At 31.4% G+C, this 21,776-nt stretch overlaps 1 protein-coding gene across 1 annotated transcript in view; it reads right to left on the bottom strand.

Annotated features, from left to right (window-relative positions):
- Nucleotides 1–21,776, bottom strand: part of LOC129965553 (dynein axonemal heavy chain 5-like) — a 272,814-nt gene that overhangs the window by 216,855 nt on the left and 34,183 nt on the right. The window contains exons 12-13 of the mRNA XM_056079546.1: nucleotides 19,058–19,236; nucleotides 15,826–16,013 (exon numbers count right to left, since the gene is read on the bottom strand). Coding sequence (XP_055935521.1) covers nucleotides 15,826–16,013; nucleotides 19,058–19,236 — 367 coding nt within the window. The remainder of the gene's footprint in view (nucleotides 1–15,825; nucleotides 16,014–19,057; nucleotides 19,237–21,776) is intronic.

A 21,776-nucleotide genomic window follows, 5' to 3' on the forward strand; every position in this document is an offset into this window, starting at 1 on the left:
TTTTTTTTATTAGAAGATAAGGAGAATAAAAAATATTAATAAATCATTCACTAGTTCAACTGATTTAGAAAATCGGAGGACAAAGTTAGTTTTTACGAGATGAAAACATTTGTACATATATTCTTAATTTATGATAGACTCCATTGATAAGCTAACTCTTTGAGCTCTCACTTTTTTTAAGGCTATAAAAATTTTAGTTTGATAAACATTTGCAACATTTTATAAAATCTGAATATAAATTTATATTCCAAAATATATGCTTTAGCACTGGACATGAGGAACAAAAAGGTTGCTTCAATGGCTTTATATTTTGTTAAACTTTTTACTTCTAGGGTTAAAAAGATATATTTTTATATTATCAGTTTAAATAGTAATCATATTTCATATTGATTTATAAATACTAGTTTAAAATTTAAAAATTATTTTTGGTGGGAAGCTGTTTAAATTACTAATAGTTTTTAATGTGCATACAATTTATTTAACAAGAATGTTACAGCTTGTCGAATTGATTAGTATATAATATCTCTTAATTTTTAAAAAATATAAACTAATGTTTTTTTTTAATTCTGATTTCTAATTTAGACTAGAGTTTCAGTAACAGCAATAGTTTTAACTGATTTTCTCACAAGCCATGTCACATGTAACAGATGCTTTAAAAAAAATTCGTTTTAAATTTCATTTTTTTTGTGAAATAATGTTTGCTGGACATCTCATACACTTTTTTAAGCCATTGGATTAAAATTAAAAGGTGCATCTTTAGTATCAAGCTAATGAAAACTGGCACTTCATGAAACAAATATGCCCAAATTTGATACCTGAAATTTAGAAAGTAATTGTTATGTAAAAATCTGATCAGTTATGTAGATCTGTTAAATCTCTTCTTTCATTTTTGAGAACATTTGGTGAAAATATTGAAATAAAAAAATATAAATATTTCTGTAATACAATTATAAATTTCAGGGCACGGAGAGAATAATTAAAATATATATTTAGAGCTGAATTAGAAAAATAATCACGTGGATACTATTAGAGGCAGAAACAACACAGCTTAATTTAGTAAGTAAAATAGGTCTGAAACATTTTATATAAAAATATAAATTATGTGATTGACTAATATTTTTTTGATTATTGTAATTTAACACAAAAATGATTTTAAGAATTATCTTTTTTTTAAAAATATTTTCAATTTATCTTTTGGAACAAAAATTATAGAAGTGTGAATCATTTACACTTTAATTTTATCATTTAATTTTTTTCTCCCAAAACTTTTTTTCTTGTGAGCTTAACCATGATTAAATATTGCAAGAAAATTTAGTATTTTGTAAGTATAAATTTTCTGTAATCAAGTTAAAGAAATGTACAAATCAGTACATCAACCAGTTCGATAGATACATTATACATTTTGGAATCGATTTTAAAAGTCACTAATTAAAATTTGATCTTTTTCAAAAAGCAACATGACATAAAATAATTGCACATTACTTTTTTTTAAAATGATAATGTTTATAGGTTGGCAAATTTTCTATAAATTTCTATGTGGAAAAGAAACATATATTCTATAAACACATTCTATATTGAGTTTCTCCATTAGATCTAGTGTCACCAAATTGCGCACTTTCTTGGATAGAAGGAAGAAAAGAGTTTTCGAAATCTAAATTAGATTTTTAATTGAATATTAACCAAGAAATTAATATTTTCCCTCAATAATTTCAAAGCATATTATTACACAAAAACTGTTTTTACACCACTTTATAATTAAAATAAAATTACCCTTCATGTGATATTAATTTTATTCCATAAATTTTTTCTCTAGTTTTAAGTATATTTTAAGCAATAGTTTCCATTTTTTTAGTTATTGGAATCATGCGCATGCGCGTTGCGACTATAATAAATACAGTTCTTTGTGTGCATTTTACCACTGTTACATAAGTTGAGGTAAATTTTACGAATAAAAAGAAAATAGACAGAGCAAATCTAAAATAGTATAAAGCGATATTTTGAACAAACAACAGGTTATTTCCCCCCCCCCTTTAAAATTACTAATTCACTTAAACAATACATTATGCACAACGCAGTCATATTCCATTGCAATTAGACTAGAAAATGGCATTTAGGAGAAAAATTAATATTCGTCAACGGATTCTGAGACGACCGCATTTCGACGGAACGATGAGTCCATTTCCGGTATTCCCTTTGACCTTGGATTTCCCCTATTAGATACTAGTAATTGTAAACATCTCCTCCTTTCATCTTTCCTTTCACCCCTATATTGACGACGCAAAAGCGCGGAGGGTTTTACAATCCATTGCTGAACTATATATATATATATATTAAACTTTGGTCAAATATTCTTTTGACCTTCACGAACTGAGAATCGAAAAGTCTGACCTCTAAAGGGAAAGCGTCTCCCCTTATGCCCTGTCCCTCCCTCCCTCCACTTGAAAAATCGAAAAAGTCAAACTGTAAAATGGTTATATCTTGCTAATAAAAAAAGTTACAACTATGTTTCTTCATAAATAATAAGATTTAACTGAAAGAGAAAACTGAAATGTAAAAATTTAAATACTATTTTGGTGAAATATTCGATAGTACTTTTTAATTTTTTTTTTTTTTATTCTGTGCATTTCATATTGGAAGAGAAAACAAGCAAGAAAGTTAAAATCAAAATTTTCTAAATAATAACCAAAGCAGAATTTTCTGTAAATGTGCAATTTGGAACATTGTCTTTAGTCTTAAATAAAAAAAAAAATCGCTATTATTGTCAGCTTGAAAAATATGATTATATTGGACCTCAATATATACTTTTTTATTTTATGTTACTATATTGCATAAAATTATAAAAAATGTCAATGATTTGGATATACTACTGGATGAATGAGTACCTCTATTAAGAGCAAACTATAGTTTGTCATTGCTAAATACCAAATGAAAGCTAAAAAAATTCTGTTTTATCTTTCACATAACACCACTATTCTGAAATAAAGCCGTAAATACTGTTGCAAGCTAGAATAAGTCTTTACTGTTAAGCTCTTATAAATGGTCAGGTGATAAACAAGACACATTATTCGATAGAAAAGTTGCAGTGTACTGAATATTGCTGTACTGATTGAGAAAGACTTTGTTATAGCCATGTACCTCTTTTCAGCTTGAGAAAACAAACTTTTATAGTATCGTTTACGATTCTTTGCAATAACGTCTGCTGATACAGCCTCGTAGTAGTTGATATCTTAATGCAACTAATCCAGGTGCTAAATCTTACATATCAATAAAAACGAGCAATGTCGCAATATTATTTTGAATTTCTTGTTTCATTAAGTCCTTGATTCAACTTGTTTATTGCTAATAATTGAGAACATGTAGATGATTTTTTTTTTATTTGTCCCACAAATATGCTGAGTATGGATCACAAAATCATCTATTAAGAAAGCTATCGTAGAAACCTCTCTCTTGTATAACACTTCTAAAGCGTGTGGTGAAAGCTTATAAGCCAGTTAACAGCTACGCTACACGAGCAGTTGCTTTTGTATTGTGGTCATGTTACTGGGCTGCGAACCACAAGGTCCCAGGTTCTATTCTCACTCATCCCAATCCACCACAAGCGTTTCATCACCGTATATGAGCCAAACCACACCTGCTCATTTTGAAGAGACTTTCCCGCGTGTTTTACAAATTGCATCGTTTATTCTTTTCAAGTACACCCTTACATTGAAAAAAATAATAGACAAGGTGTAAAAGAAAGTCCTGCTGTAAGAAACATTGCTAACACTTCCTTGAATGAGCTATAATGGTTACTGATTCAAAGTACTGTAGCCATAGATCAGCTGTTTTTCCTAATTGATTGATCTACTTTATCAAACCAGTGAGAGTGTTTTCCCCAAAACTTTCTGGCATATTCTATAATAAATTTCTCATGCCAGAGAACACCGTATATGACATTGATCCTACAATAGTTACCAAATATTAATTTTTGGCGTGAAGTTAGTATTTTCATCTATCGTATCATCCTTGACGATTCAACCCTGACATGCCTTAATAGTATCCAAAAATCGAATTTGTGTTTTAGATGCGTTTTTCTCAATCGATTGGAACAAAAATTTTATCCAAAAACTGCATTTGTAGTCATAAAAGCCCATCTCAAATTTGATGTATTTAAATCATTGCCTTTTTGAATGATCGTATTAACGTGTCTCTGATAGTACATGTCAACATACAGTCAATCCATTGTTGGATTTAACTCAAAATTTGACGGGTGTCTGCACTATAGATGTTAAATCTTGGTACCGAATTTTATCTATCTAGTTCTCTTCGTTTTGTAGTTATCGTATTAAATTGTATTTAACAGCCGGACAGATGGACTTCCTTTAAACAGATTTTACTCTAAATGTGATAGAAATCTCTAAATTTGGTGTAAAAACCGTATACCAAATTTCAACTATTTAATTCAAAGTGATTTTGAGTTTTCTTTGTCACAGATAGACCCTCGGACATTTTCTAAAAATGTGTTTTTCGAACTCAAGGAGGTCTAAAACATGGAAATTCGTCAAAATTTCGAGTTCGAATTTTTTGAAGATTACTTTATTTCTCCATGCTACGTATAAAAGAAAAAAAAATAGTATTTTCATCTTCATAACTATTCGATTTTTTTCTCCATACAATTAATAACGTTGCATTGATGTCAAAATTGCAATGGAGAGTAGTCATTTGAGTTTGAAATGCCCAACTTTTCTATTATTATTACTGAAATAAGCCTTAAAATTGTAAAGTGCCATTAGAACTTTTTCCATTAGTGCGCCCTGAAAGTATGTGGAGAATTGATTCTTCAGGTTATGTAATATCTCATCATTATCTTTCATTGAAATGTCGATCCGTTTAAGGTGAAAGGTCAGATTAAATCACAAAACAAACCTTCCAATCAAATGTTGGCATTCGAAAACATTTCATTCTCACATGTGCAGAATCTGAGTCGCGTTACTAGTGCAAGAACTGCCTTGACCAAAATTATAATCTCTATTACCTTAGCAAAATGGCTGTAAGACTTTTCCCATACAGGACATTTGTAAATGCAAAAAAATATCAAAAAATTTATTAGAAGCATACTTAATACCGAAACCTACTCAACACGAAAAAATAAACCTAATCTTCATATCCTGGTCACAACGACAGAAAAAAGCCAGGAGGAAATATTACTAGCAACGTTGCGAACGATTTAGTTTTTCAACAATGAAATGCATCACTGCAAAATACGTTACATTTTTAAAAAAATTTATTAAATATAGAAAAAAGATATACATAGCGCCAGCGTCCTGGCATAGGGGTAGCGCATCTTCCCCGTGATCTGGGTGTCCCAGGTTCGAATCCCGGTTCGGGCATGGTTGTTCTTTTTCTGTGTTCTATCTGTAAGGTGTTTAAATGTGTCCCCCTGTAAAAAGGGGTTGTGCAAGCGAATGTGTGCGTTTCATCTTCATATAAGCTAGAAGTCAGACTTCTGCCCTCGGGTACTCAGGGGTCTTTTCCCTCAGAAGCTACTGCACCCCCTTTCCGTGGTAACGCAGGCACGGCATCATCATCATCATCAGATATATATGACAAAAAAAAAAATTGATAGCCTTAAAAGGATTTTTTTTTTTAATTTTATGATGCTGTAAAAATTATTTTTCTACTGTAAAATTTTAGAAAGTTATCGCGAAAAAACGCCACCATTTCGCTCGATTTTTGTAAAATTCTAATTAAAAATTTTAAAATATTGCTCCGAAAGGCACATTTCTACCCTCCAAAGTATATATTTGCCAAATTTGGTGGATATAAGTAAAACGGTCTGGTTTGTACAGCGGCAGTACATACACACACAGACAAACAGACAGAGGCTTTTTCCTTATGTTTAACACATTGAATGCCTCGCTGAATTTCTTACAATGTAATTTATATGGACTTGCCAGTCATCGGTGTCTACCATGCTGATCGGCCAAGGCGTTAAGCGCCAAAATTTAATTAAAATACCAATACATTTTCTCGCCAAATATTCTTGTCAAGAGCTAATATGTTTTTAGCAAACCTAGTCTAATCATTCATTCCCTAGCTCTTTTTTTCAATGAACTGCGAATGATTTATTGGACGTTTATGACCCGTATGGAAATGTCCTTATTGAAAAGTCCCAATACCTATCAATTTATGTCATCGAAGGAGAATATAACGGTATGATATAGTAAAGTCAAAACAATTACATTCTTTTACATTATCTAGATAGATAACAAATTAATGATTGCAATATTTTTTTGTAAAAAAATTATACTGAGGTTTCAATGTAAACCTTTTTTTCAAGTTTGCGGTAGTTATTTTTTTTATACATATATAAAAGAATATGTTCCAAATTTTACATTTACAGAAGAGTTTGTTTTGCTTAGTATTCGGAAAGTTTTGATTTCATATTTCGTTCCTCGTTTTTTCTTCCAAAATAAAATGCACATAAATATTTTTTTTTAAAAAAGAAGGCTAGGTCGCATTGGCTTTTATAATCATCATTTATAAAATAAAGCATGAAACAGAACGGTTCTTGAAATTTTTAACTAAGTAATATTTATATTTATACAATTCAAGTTTCACAATGCAATTAAATCTTAATTTGACGCACATAAAAAAAAGTCATTCTAAAAAAAATTCATATTTTATAGATAATTTTTATTTAAAATATATTATTACAGGAAAACTATGCTAGATATAATTTTAACTTAATATAATAATATATAGAATAATTAATTATCCTTATTTCCTCAAAAACGAGTTATCGTTTTATAAGCAATATATAACCGTCCTAAAGTTCGACTTTTCGAATTTTTATGGGGGGGGGGATAAGGGAAGAAGCTCCACTTCAGGAGTGAGAACATTTCAATTTTCAGTTCATGAAGGTCAAAAGAACAATTGACCAAAGTTTAAATAATATGTAAATTTATAATATATAAAATATTTTAATGATACATTTGAAATCCACGTATATTAATAACGTACGTGGATTTGTTATCTTCTTAAAAATAATACACAGTTTAATGTAAAACATCAATTTCTATCTAACTGTACCCAATTTTATTTGCGCCATCAATCATTTCGTCGCTAGCTAAATATTTCAAATACATTCATAGCAGCTCTTTTAGAATAGACTTATTTATTCAGGCGGGCCTTATATTATAATCCCGAGTGACTGAATTTGCGCAGGTGTGCGTGCTATTTTATATTTGTATGGTTATTTTACAGCTATTTTTATATCTTATATCGACATTTGGCCTTGCGCAAAAGAGGAAAAGGTCAATAAAAGTGTCCTTCTCTCAATTGAATCATATTTATCCTTTATAGAAAAAAAATAAAATAAGTAGTAGATGTATGATCTCCTCCAAGCTTTCTTACCTTCTCTTTAATACTTTCGGGGGGGGGGCTCGAAATGAGGATGAGATGCTTCCGGCATGGTGGTTGGATCTTGCCACCCTGGAGGGTACACAAATAGTTGGGGGATCTGACTCCTCCCATCGTTGACGGGACGTACTTCCTTCGGGGAGGGTTGTACCGTGACCGGTGATGGCCCTTAGGACTCAACCACAGTTCCCGCCAGTGTTGCTGTTGCGGCGGTCCGGTCATTCAGCTTTACGATTTAAATCCGTGTGCCTTCGTGGCGGGTCGGAGATTCAGTTGGTTGACTTAGCTTTTCTTTAATAAAAGTTATTATTTCCTCTCATTCTCCTGCATAAAATTCTGGACCTTGGGGAAGGCCATGAAGGTCCAAAGTGCTCAAATTGTTATTTTCAGTGCCGGAGCGTTTTGATCTTCGTAATGTAATGAGGAAAACCGAATATTCTTTTTGAATCTTTAATTTCGATCGAGGGAAACAAAAATTCGACATAATATGAATGTTAGGCCAAATTTCATTTATTTGTGTTTTGTTTTTGAATTGTTGCTTTTACATGAATACGAAAAATATACCGACGGATAATCAAAATTTTAACAGATTTGATTCAAAAGTTGACTAAGATTTACACTTTAGATGCTAAAACTGTATTTCAAATTTCATTTATCTGATTGTGTTTCATAATTATCTCTTTTACATACATACGAAAATACAAATCGACAGACGGTCAATCTTTGAGTATTTGGTTCAAAATTTGATATGGATCTATTCTTTTAGATGCTAAATGTGTGTACCAAATTTTACTCAACTAGCTGTTTACATTTTACAATTTTGCATTCTCCTGTACTCGGACAGACAGACTTCCTCTGACCTGTTAAAACACTGATAATAATCTACAAATTTGATGTAAATACCATATACCAAATTTCATCTATCTAGCTCAAAATGTTTTCGAACTGTTTTGATAACAGACAGGCATATTCCAACAATGGATATTTCGCTCTCTGGGAGATATGAAATGAGAAGATTTGTTAAAATCTCTAGTCTTAATTTTCGATCGCAATATTTTCTCTATACTTAGTATATGAGAAAATAAAAATGATATATTCATTAGGATTAATTATTTTTAAATATTCATATATGCTTGATAAAGTTACACTGTCACTTTGTAGCAATGGATATTCAAATTGAGATTGTGGCATTATGCCTCCAAAAAAGAATATAGTAATATTCTTCAGTAAAAATGCCAGTAATTCCGCGCTCAACTTTCACAAATTCAACTCCCCCCCTCCCTTATTTGAACTAATTTGATTATTTATCCGATTCTTGAAATTAAATACTCATCGAAGGGGCATATGCAAAACAGCAAAGATAGTTTATGAACATGAATGCGAACACAATACTGCTTTCTGTACAATATTTGACTTTAGAATACAATGAACTTAGAATTTTTATTTGTCATTTTCAATAATTGATACAAAAATATTATTAAATTTAATGACATATGAAGAAGCTATGTGAATCATGTAATCTATATAGATTCCTTTTGTAAAAAAAAAAAAAAAAAAAAAACCGGGAGTGGTCTTTCCAAAACTTTCTCGCATGCTCTCTAATAAACTTGACAGAGAACGCCGCCGCACATAGCACTGGCGTACAATAGTTACGAAATATTTTTTGCCGTGAATTTAGCAATTTTTTTTAAATCTGACGTCTCATCCTTGGCGAGTTAATCTGGCGATTAATCCCTGGCATGCGGTTAATAGTTCCTAAAATCGAATTTGTGATTTAGACACTGTGATTTAGACGAATTTGTGATTTTAACAGATTGGAACAGAGATTTGACACAAATCTGCACTTGTAGTTACCAAATTTAATATATTTAAGCCATTGCATTTTTGAATTATTGTATTTACATGTTCCTGAAAGTACAGTTAAGTTTAGTTTAGTTATATTAACGTCCCGTTGTAAAGTAACACTAGGGCTATTTTGGGACGGACCTTGTCATTTTGAACCGCGGTCAGATGACGAGGACGACACCTGAGCTGGCACCCCCCTCTCCACGCCACACCACATCAGCGGGAGGACGTTTGGTCATGACGGATTTAACGGGCAACAGACCCCCTTACACGACGGTTCTTCGGTTTAATCGGGTCTCGAACCTGAAACCCTACGGCTCACAAGCCGAGACCTTACCACCAGGCCACCGTGGCCCTTCCTAAAAGTACAGATCTACAGACGTTCAACCCCCTTGTTAGAATTGGATTAAAATTTGATTATATACACTATAGACTTTACATCTGTGGGACGAATTTAATCCAGTAAGCTGTCTTAATTTTGTACTTATCGTGTTAACCCTCCTGGCGGCGGCTTTCAGATTGCTATCCTTACCGAAAGCGGCACGCCGAAATAACAGGTTCAACCTTAAAAATGTCGCGGTTTGGTCAAAAGGAATGCTTTCCCCTTTTGCGGTCAGTTCAGCGCTGCAGGTGGGAAGTGATTAGCAAATTTCATGCTGTGAGTAGCAGGTGTTTCTTATCGTAGTCTTTCGATTTCTAAGAGCATTTTTCTTTCAGTGCTTAGGAAGAGATTGACAATAACATCGATTGAAAATGCGAAAATGTGATTGGTTTTTTTCAGAGGTTTTTCGATTATTTTATAAAACAATACATAAAATTTATGTTAGGAATAAGTTATTATCATGTTTATTTTGATACTAGTCTGGTTTTTATAAAATGAAAGTCCTCGTCTAATATTTTTTTCATTGCAATATGCTTCGCAAATTATTTTATTCCGTAGTACTGTGAAATTATTTCTCGACATTACCTGCAAGTGATTTAATTTTTTAAAAAAACCCTTTCAGCGCATTGCCAATTTATTTTAATATATTAAAATGCGCGTTTAAAACATTAATTGTGATAAGTAACACTACGTTATAACTTTGTTTCTTCAGTATTCAAAAAAATAATTGTATAATTAGGGAATTTCATGCAATGTTTCACTTTCAAATATATCGATTTTCAGTATTTATCTGCATGATTAAAATTTTATAATTAAATATACTGTACAATATTTAATTTCCCAGTTATTCAGTAATGCTGAAATAACTGGTCGATGCGCCTTATGACTGTAACAAATAAAAATAATTGTCAAAATATTTCTTCGTAATATTCATGATACAAATTTGGCCTGGAAAAATGACTCGAATAATACAGATTATTTAGACTCATAATTAACCATTTGCAACTGGAATTTTTTGAATACCTGCAAATCAAGTTCCTACAGAATATTAAGTACTGTTTTAAAATAAATTACAATTTTTGAAAAATCTCAGTTTTAAGTTTTTCGGGTTAGAATCAAAGCTCTTACTATTTTGCAATCGGATAACGACAAACCGTGGGGTAAACGAATCATTAAAAAGAAAAATCTGAATTTAAAAGCTTTGCAAATACAGTTGCATTGATCTTTTTTACTTATTACTTTTACATTATTTATTGCTTTTGGTGATCAGCACATGTGTTACGTCGAGGTTACTAGCCAATATAAAATTTTTAATTAAATGTTTTCTTCAGCAAAACATCTTGAAATTTCAAATTTTGATAGTCATATAATTCATACTATTGCAGACTCATTGTACCATTCTGTATTGCAGATTTTTTTAATTTTCTGTCAGCTCCTTGACAGTAATTCCTTAATTTAAAACGGGAGTGAATAAACTTCAATTAATGCAAAACCTTTTTTGTTGAAACCAATCAGGCTTATTAAATTTCTAAATACACTGAATAGAATCATTCAGCAATAAAGTTTTATGTATATACTGAATATTTCTTTTTAATTTTTGAAATGACCTTGAATGATCTCTTATTCAATAAAAATTTCCAAAAATTCCTTCTTATTCTGTAATAATTTTGAAAGTTATGATGGAATACACTTCAAAATCTCATTTTATTTTTAATTCATAATTTTTAAAAATTTTCAGAAAAAAAAAAAAAAACATTTTACACGTTTTCATTTTCTAAGATGCATATTCCACTAAGATATATATAGAAGATCTAATAGACGCCACGCACAAACATTCGTCTAAGGTTATAATAAAGATGGACAAGTGTGTGTGTCATTACTTGTCTGGTTGTATTGGTACTTTTCAGACCAGACCATTTGAAATAGAATTACCAAAATCTGCATCTACATACATTGGACAGTGGGAATCATTTCTTTAAAATTTTAATTAACCCTTTCAAGGGACAAGGGAAGTATGTTCATCACCAAATTCAACAATTTTTGAATAAAGTTATGTAAGTTGGCATAAATTCTTACGAATTTTTCAGTAAGGTTTCAGTTGTAGGTTAGAGGTTTCAATTGTTTATCTCAAATAAAATGAAGTGTCTTGATTTATTTATTAGTTATTAATTGGGAAAATTAATTAATAAATCAGATTAAACTGATCTAACAAGTTGAATGAATTACTTTTCCTAGGCCAATCTTAATTTTAAAAACATTTTACTCCAACATGACTAGGAAAAAAAGGCCCTTTAAAGGGTTAATAAAAATTATTAAAATTTTAAAGTTCATTCGAAAATATCACAGTAGAAAAATAATTTGTACATTAATTGTGAATTCAAAATTTTTCCCCCACTTTTAATTAAATTAAAAATATTTTAAAAATATATTTTATTTTTGAATTGAAACTAAACGTTTTCATTGTTATCCTTATATTTCATTCCGGCTTTTTACCCATTGATGATGATTTAGTTAAAAGGTTAAAAAGATCTAAGCTAAAAGCAAAGGGGTAAAAATTTCTGTACTGAAATACAAATAAACCATGTGGCTGAAGAGAATGATCCATAATTAGCATCTCAATAAATAAGACACTAAAAGTTCAAGATCTTAATTTTACCTCAAAGAATGATTTTTCTTGGTGATACATTCAAATGTATAAATGACACATTGTATAAATTATATTAGAATAATTTCGTATTTTATCGCTGATAAATGGTAAAATTTTAAATAATTTTAATTAACAGAAGTTTTAATTAAAATTTTGAAAATTTCCTCTCGAGGTGAACGTTAACAGTTTTCTAATTATTTAATGGCGAAGTGCGTTCGCTCTAAGTCAAACAGTTTGATCTGGAGATCGCCAATACGAACATTCATATTCATTATAATTAGAGATATTCGCTACTTTAATAGAAATATTCGCAAGCGACCTTCATGTCTGACACCGTTGTTCAAACTAGTTCTGTTTTTAAAAAATGAAAATGTGAGGCTAAAGGTTATTAAGAATAAAGAATTTCAAACTACATGGAAGTAAGGGTTTCCGAATTTTTTTTACTCTCGTGATCAAAAATAAAATAAAACAAAGATCATATCCCGTCTTGTTTGTTAAAAATCACATCCAGTGAACTCGAACTGACCAAACAGGAGAAGAAAATAGTCTAAATGCCAGTTGTACGCATTAAAAATTTTTTAAATGCTAACATATGAGATAAAATTAGATCAAGGAGTTAAAATAATGGCAACAATTTTAAAATTATTTATTCTCACATTTAACTCACACATTCACTCACTTTCAAGTGGATTAAAATTCGTGGATTAAATTACTCAGCATTAAGAGTAAAAATGTCAATATAACCCACTTTCATATAAACAGAATCGTGCGATGTATATATAAGATTGTACAGTGAAATAAGATTAATATTTCGATACAAAAAATAGAACCTTTAAAAACTGCGCTTATATTAACTTTGAAAATATTATTAAAAACCAGAGGAAAAATATAAAAACAATGAAACTTATATCTCTACAATGCTTACATTTTTGTTCGAATTCGTCAAAGAGTGTGAAATTCTATAAGGTTTAAAGAATGAAACAAATATTCAATTTTCATATATAGTTTATTACGTTATAAAAATAAGGATTTAATGTAACGAATACTAATCTTTCCGAAAAATCGCACTTTAATATATTGGTTCTATATATCTCCCCGTTTTGAAATACACTTATTAATGAACACTAAAAAAAATAATTCATTAAAAGTTAAAAAGTTTCGTTCGTTAAGTAAATTCTGTAAATAAGTTTAGTGTCTTATTTCCAAAAATAAGTTGCATAAGCAATGTCAATTCTAAAATCCTTAAATGAAAGCACGCTATAAAAAAGAAACTTGTCAAATTTTAATTATATATTTTTTATTTATTTTTTACATTAACTATTTTCTTATGCTAGAAAGCTTTAAAATCTTATGTTTCAAATTATTAATAATAATACGTTTATGTATGTATTCATTCCAGGTATATATTTTCATACTTTCAATTTTATTCTCGTTATTTAAATTTCATTTTGGATACGTAATTATTATCAAAATCTCAAAAGTAACGAACGCCTCAGAACGTAAGCGAGATTTTAAAATGCTTAAAAGGGCGCGAGCAACAAGTCATCAATCATATCGTCCACTGATAACGATTCACTTTTCCTTATCTCACATTCCCTTCTCATTATCTCACAGCTTGAGATTGGGGGTAGGGAAAAACTGGAACCCGTAAAAATACGGGCAGTGACAGTTTTAAGGGAGTTTATGTTTCCGTCTATAGACGGGTCCGCCGTTTTGAAGGGAGAAAAGATTCCGTCTTTTTCCGGGGTTGCCGCTTGGAGGGTTAATTTATATTCGAACACCCGAACAGACAGACTTCCTTTGAAGAGACCGTATACCAAATTTCATCCGTCTAGCTCAAAGCGTTTTTGAGTTAGCTTTGTCACAGACAGCCAGGCAGGCATCTCCCAAAACAACCTTGTCTTTCGAACTGATTGAGGCCTAAAACGTGGAGATTCGACAAAATCTCAATTTCGAATTTTTCTTCGATTACAATACTTTCTCTATATTACGTCTAACCAGAAAGTAAAAAGTTACAAAATGTGAGTGAGCTTTGTATTTCTGATAATTGTGGTATTCATGGCAATGACGAAACAGTGGGAAACTTTATGGCAGAAAATAATGAATTTTATTATTTAGTAGCCGCTTTTAATAAACAGTTGGTCTTCCCGAGATTAATAGGTGCTATAAATTTATATTAAACATTTTGTGTAACTATGCCTTAATGGTTTCTTCAGCAAATTGAAATTTCAAATTACATTTCAATCATACTATGTTCAGTTCATTGTACAATGCATTTCTATAATTTTCTGTTTCTATCTTTATATATCTACTTATATTATAGAAAAAGTGGCATTTAAAAAAGGACACATTTAAAAAAAAAAATTTCATCATTGCTTGATTTTGAATTTAAACTTTAGTTATAAGTTTAACAAAAATTTTTAAAAAAAATGTCATTAAAAATATGCGTTAGATCAAAATCTATTTAACGTTAAAAAATAAGGCGAATTTTTATACCTTGTTCATCAACAATGGAAATAAAGTGAAGAAGAAATATTAGTAGAAATAATTAAAACGATCTGTGCCTTTCTACTGTTGCAAATACGCTTGAATTATCACTTAGATATTGATTAAAAGTAGAAAACATTTATATGGTAAAAAATTAGTTTCATTGAAAAAATATATATGTATATATTTTTTTGAATTTTAATATGACGTAAAAATAATATTTGCTCCCTAATATTTTCAGATGTCATCAGGAAAAAAACGTTAAAATTTTACTTCATTATAAATTAATTCAAATTCTTATTATAATTTTAAAAAAATCACTTTGAAATGCAATATACACTGCACATTTCCATCTTTTAAAAATACACGCCGATGTTCGGCGAATGATGATATTTTCCTTTTTCCAACCGTGGTTGGTCGCCATGGAAACCGGCGCATGCGCAGTTTTTTCTAGGATTTGGAATCAATTCTTTTTTCTGCTTTGTAATGTCTAAATAGAGAAGTAATTGTGAATGGCTCTTTGTTTGAGTGAGTGAATAAATACGATTATGTATTTTATAATAGATTTGATTATTGAAAATTATAAACTAGATTAAGATAATTAAAACCAATGTACCACATAATAGATTTAGAATGGCACGATTGCAATTAGAATCAGTTGTTGAAAGTTTTCACGCCATTGACAGCAAGTGTGCCAAATTTGATAGCTCTACGTTGCATCCAGAGCAGCTCAGTCAGTGCTTAATGGAAAGGAATTTTTATTTTCACCTTCAGTTATTGCATTGTAAGCGAATTTTGATGCTTTTTGGGACTAGCCTCCGTGCAGCTTCAAATTGCGTATATCCAACTGATTGATTCACTTTTTACTCATCTTTCTTTGTTGCTATTATTATTTTCCATTTCTTTTTATCATTGGATTCTTAATGTGGGGAAAAAGCAGCCGAATAGAATTAAAAATAAAAACAAAAAATTAAAATAATTTCATGATGCTGCAGTCTTGCAGCCCCAATTCACGAATCGCCTCTGTATTTCTACTTCTTAAAGGATGAAATTGAATTCTTACCATTGTGAGGAAGATCCCGAATTCTGGATTCATTCGGATGAGGTCGCCATCGCTGAAGATAAAAGTCTCTTTCCTTTCCTTCTTGCAAGTCAAGACGATGGATATCTGCTGTGCGGCTACAGACAGAACTGGGAGTTCGATCCGGTTGAACTCGTCGAAGCAACCCCAAGATCCGGACTGTGCCAAACCTGAAATGTGAAAATCTATTTATTATCCGCAGGCACATTTTATTTGATTTTACGTACAAGGTGTGCATTATAATCGTGACTTAATAGATAGTTTCTAATTTATTAGACATAGACATATACATACAGATGAAAAGAATCGTTTATTAGTGTAGTGTAGGACCGCCATTGGCATGTAATACAGCTTGGATTCGCCTAGGAATCGATTCATACAAGTATTGAATAGTGTTTAGAGGAATATTGTGCCATTCTTCCTGGAAATATTGTGAAAGTTCTGGGAGAAATGCCGGTGGTGGAAATTCCGTATTGAACGCTCTAAATTAGACCATAATGGTTCAATTATATTGAGGTCGGGTGACTGTGCGGGCCAAGGCAGATGTTTAACTTCATCCACGTGTTCATCAAATCATCATTGGGCAAGTCTCTTTGCACGGATAGGTTTATTATCTCCTGGAAAATTCCATCGTGCTTGCAGGAAACAAAGTTTGCCTCATAGGATGGACCTGGTCAGCTAAACTTTCTGTATACTTCACCTTAGTGATCCTTCCTTTTAGGATTACGATTGGTCCAGCAGAAAAACACGACATGGCTACCTATATCATGACAGATCCACCTTCATATTTGACAGTTGGAAGGAGACAATCACGATCATACGCTTGTACAGGTGTCCTCCAAACGTGTATCCGTCCTCTTGTAGGGAAAAGTGTGTAACATAATTCGTCAGACCATATTGCTATCTTCCACTTATCAATAGGCCATATTTTGTGAGTGTGACACCACTGTAGACGACTTTTACTATTAACATCTGTGACAAGTGGCTTGGGAATTGCTGCTCTGCTATAAATGTTCTGTTTATGAAGGTGCCTTCTAACTGTAATCATTCACACTGGAGAATCCAGATGTGTATTAAGCTCTGCGCATTTTTGCTGCAGTTGTTTGCTTTTTAGATAGTACAATCCACTTCAATACCCGTCGGTGTCTTTCTTTTCTTCTTCTCTTTCCGCCCACTATTTTGTTTTGCCGAGTTTGTCTTGCTGCGTTTTGTGTATGCTGTCATGACTTTAGACACCGTATCTTTAAAAACGCCTAAAAGTTGGGATGTTCCAGTTACACTCGCTCCAACTAGAGTGACCGGCTCCTACAATTTGGCCTCCTTGAAAATCTGAGAGGTCCGACATTTTATGCTTTTGAAAAAAAATCTAAGAATTACAGAACTTTAATAAAGCTAACACATACTGCCAGAATATATACATTCCTATTTATAAAAAAAACTGGTGGCTATTATTATATTTTAATGCTTACGAAGCGCATTCGAAAATGTCACTTTTATTCACAAGTATTTCCATTATTTTGATAACCACCTGTAGTAATTTTGAACCATTTTCAGGTACCGAGGGTGAGTGGAGCTGGCACTCTTCTTTACAAGCTCTCGCATAATATGTGCAAGAGAAAGTATGATCCACGACGTCGATTTGATGTACACCACATCAATAAATATGCACAAATTCGATCTTTGGACTGTAATAGCTGTGTGCCAGAGATTAATCGCCGAAAAATTCACCAATTGATACGATAGATTCAGTGCAAATGCCAAGTTCCCAGCAAAGGTTACTATTTTGAAACTATTCTACGCCAATGCCATACAAAGCAATTTCTGACTTACCTAAAGTCCATACTTTTTTTCGGAATACGGAGGATAACATTTTTATTAGAAAGTATGCGGAAAAGTTTTGGGGAAACGACTTCAGCTGGTTCCTGATGGCATTTATAAGAATAAGGGGAGTGTAGTTACAATGACAAGTAGTAGATATCATTGAAGATAGAAATTAAATTTTTAAAGTTATCTATTAAATTAATAAAATTATTTTAATTCATTGAAAAAATTCCAGGGGATATTTTGTTCTAAAACTTATCTACTAATCCAAAAATAAAATTGGAAAAAAAAAACCGGGAGATAAGTCGAGATACGAAGGATCAAAATATATAAATGGCACATATCTGTAACATTTCAATATTGAATATTGAAATTTCCAAAATTCATTGAGGAGTGATCAAAATGAGTGGTGGTCAACAAAATGTAATGTTAAGGCAGGGACATTGAAGTTGATAGGAGGAGCTAGGTACCAAACAGTAAAAGGTGAAGAATTGCCGCCATAATGCCGATTGCTGATTTGAGGAATGAATCACGGAGTTCTTGAACTCAAAGTTCTTAATCTCTAGAGGTTCTAACTAGAGAACTGACATCGCATTGAAATTACTTAGCAGGTAATTATGAATCATGAAGGTGACAAGCAATCACATTGAGCAGTATTATTAAAATATTAACAATATTTCAAAAACCATAACGCCGATTCGAATGCTCTTTATCAGCAAGACACACATTTCTTTGTTTCACAATACGCAATTGTTTTTTAACCTTCTGGTATACGAAATTTGCAAAGAGGGAGTATTGGGAATTGTATCAAAAAGATCAAAGTCGAGATTTTGGCGAATCTCCACCTTCCTGAAATCCAAAAACACATTTTTGGAATTATTTTTGTCTGCCTATGAGCATGACAACTTAAAAATGCGATAAAAATAAGATTTGGCTTACAGACTTATTATAACTGTAGATAGATGCGTATCGAATTTTAGACCACAGGTTGACCGTTTGTTAATCCTGTATATACGTGTACATGTAGATACAATACGGTACATGTACAATATGGTCTTGTAGCCAAAATTGTTGACTAGTATCCAATTTTGGATCTAATCAAAAAAAGGACTGCGACCAAAATAATACTACGTTATCATAATATTACGAAGTAAAAAATACGCCATACTCTTGAAGTCGGAGAAGAAGCACTCTCTTTAACGTGCGTGCTTGGTGATCTTTGAATATTTGACATCCGCAGCATTTCTATGCGTCTAGGGGATGCAAAGGGGGATAGAGGCAGAGGGGACAAAAAGGTGCTAATTCTTGATATGGGTGTCGAGATAAGGACACTCTAGCTGACTTTCTAATAAAAATGTGAATTAGCTTCTATTTTTAGTTGCTTCGAACGTACCTTTATATATTCGTCCCAGTCCTTTATAGTCCATTTGATCCGAGCAGTTGAAGACGACGACGTATTTCCCGAGCATCTTGCCCATGTCTTTGGTCGTTTCTGTCTTGCCCGTTCCCGCCGGCCCTGTAGGGGCGCCTCCTAAGTGCATTTGCAGAGCTTGGGCCAACGTTATGTAGCATCTGCAGAACGAGTTAATGAAACTAAATTGGTTTATGGATTGTTTTTTCATCTTTACTTTGTTAATTTTTAAGAAAAGTTTCAACCCGTGACACACACACACACACAAAGAAATTGAAGAGAGAAAAAATAATTATTTAAATAAAAAAATATTATATCACCTAATCAAAACGGACATAAGAATATAAATATACGTTTTACTAGTTGGATTTATAGGTCGAAACAAATTCATAAACTCATTCAAATCGTCCTGAAAACTTTGCAATCACAAATTTTCGGGGCAATCCGTATGGAGGTTAGGGATCTGTAGGTAGCAAGTGGAAATTATTTTATATTTTTTAATTCGTTTTTAAAACATTTTAAATCTAAATAATTATTTTCTGCTTTTTAGCCATGCGTGCGTGAAATGTTTCAATTGATTTTAAACCAACTTCCCGATGAGCTACATCCAGTGACAAAATATGTGACTAATAGACAAAAACAGTCAAACAAGAATGCGACTTATTGCATGGCCAGTCAGTTCTGAGATATGTTTAAACTTTTAAATAAAGGCTCATTAAAAAGTTAATTTAAAATCGAACGCTAATACTGAGCAGACAAACGATCAAACAGACAAGACAGCGAATTAATAAAAACATGTGAGAAAGAATTGAAAGCGTTTCTATTTTGATGTAAGATTGTGAGAAAGCTAAATTTAAACTCAGCTTGTGTACCTTTCACAAAATAATAGTTGTTATAATAAAATTTAACTGATTATTAAGACTCAATGTTTTAAAGATGATTTGGAATTTCGAATTCTATTTCAAATTACTGTTAAATAAATGTAAAATACGATTTGTCTTAATATATATAAATTACGTGTCACGTTGTTTGTCCGCGATGGACTCCTAAACTATTTAACCGATTTTAATCAAATTTGCACACCGTGTGCAGTTTGATCTAACTTAAAAGATAGGATAGCTTACATCTCAATTTATAGCCGCAATATTATTTTATTGCAAATTTATTAATTAAAAACTAACTTTCCCGTCAAAAAAATCTCTTCTTTTCCCCACCGCCAAATGAGTAAGGCTTCAGTTTTTTTCCCAACAGTAATGAGGCTAGGTTTAAGATTTTTCGGCTGATTATTTCAAACGATTCTGTTTATTTTCTTAATGTTTGATGCATTTAAAGCTAAACATTGTTAATGAATCGTTCTTTCAGATTCATTCTGAAGTACTTTTGAATTAAAATAAAACATAATAAAGGAAATTAAAAATTTCTAATCTGCATAGCGCTACCCCAACTGGCGTAGAAAAATTCACGCATTTGCGTTACTGTAACTGGCGTTGAAAATTCACGCATGCGCATTGTGTTCTGATTGTTGACAATATTATCAACGGATGATTCTTGATTTAAATTATTTTAGGTTAGTTTGATGCTTTTGTAATTAAATTTTATTTATGTTAGTTATATATTTTTTTGTACTTGCTTATAGTTTTAAGCACATCATTTTTAATAAGTTTTTTAAACCTGTTTTCGACCGATTACTTAAAACGATTCATTTTATTTTCTTAGTGTTTGATGCATTTAAAATTAAACATTATTAATTAATTGATCTGCTCATGATGAATCTGAGAAAATTTTGTTAACAAATTCTTGAGATATTACATAAATTAAGATATATATTCTTTAGTGCCCATAAAGTTTAAACGCTCAGTGACTCTGTTTTCAGTAATCATATTATAAAAAAATGCTTTGTTTCAGTAAAAAATATTATTATATTAATTGCAGATTCATCCTTTCCACTTTAATTTAAAGCATAAATTCTACGGGTGCTAACAGAAACTTAGAGAGATACATATTACGTTATGACTGAAGGCCTTTATAATATTATGAGTAAATTATATGACTCTCAAAATTTGAAGTTTTAAAATATTTTGATGATGAAGTTATTAAAGTAGGAATTGCATAAAATATTGACTTATTAAAATTTTAACGAACATTCAGATTGGCGAAACGGCTGGTCGCCAAAGGCGGCTAGTATTATTTATGTTTTGTTACTGTTGTCATTAGTTGTATGATAATTGAGGAAAAATACACATAATGCCATGATGTTTTTACTACTATATCTTTTTTGAATACTTTTTAATTATTTTCTAGCGAAATAAAAAAGGCTTTTTTTTTAATGTTATTTGTTCGATGGAGAAACGTATCAGTGCATTGCAACCTGATCTTTAGCATGTTAACTCCCAGGACAAACTAAGAGAATTTCTCTTTAGCTATGATTCAGATAAATATATGATTCAAATAAAAATTCGTATTTGGAAAGGCAATAAACAAACTTGTTAAAAGAAATTTAATCTCTTACAGTTACTGCCTTGCTTGTGTTTACTTTGCAGCGTTGCTTTTTTTTCCCATGCGCATGGCTCAGAAGGATCAAAGAGGCCTTTTACGACTTTGCATGACACAATCCCCATCGATTTTTGTATTTTTAAGATTTCAAAAGATCTAAAATATCGAACAGATTCAAAATTCTTCTTTATTTCATTGAAACACGTAG

This window comes from Argiope bruennichi, chromosome 4, assembly GCF_947563725.1.
Source record: "Argiope bruennichi chromosome 4, qqArgBrue1.1, whole genome shotgun sequence".
In the NCBI taxonomy this organism is placed as follows: domain Eukaryota; kingdom Metazoa; phylum Arthropoda; class Arachnida; order Araneae; family Araneidae; genus Argiope; species Argiope bruennichi.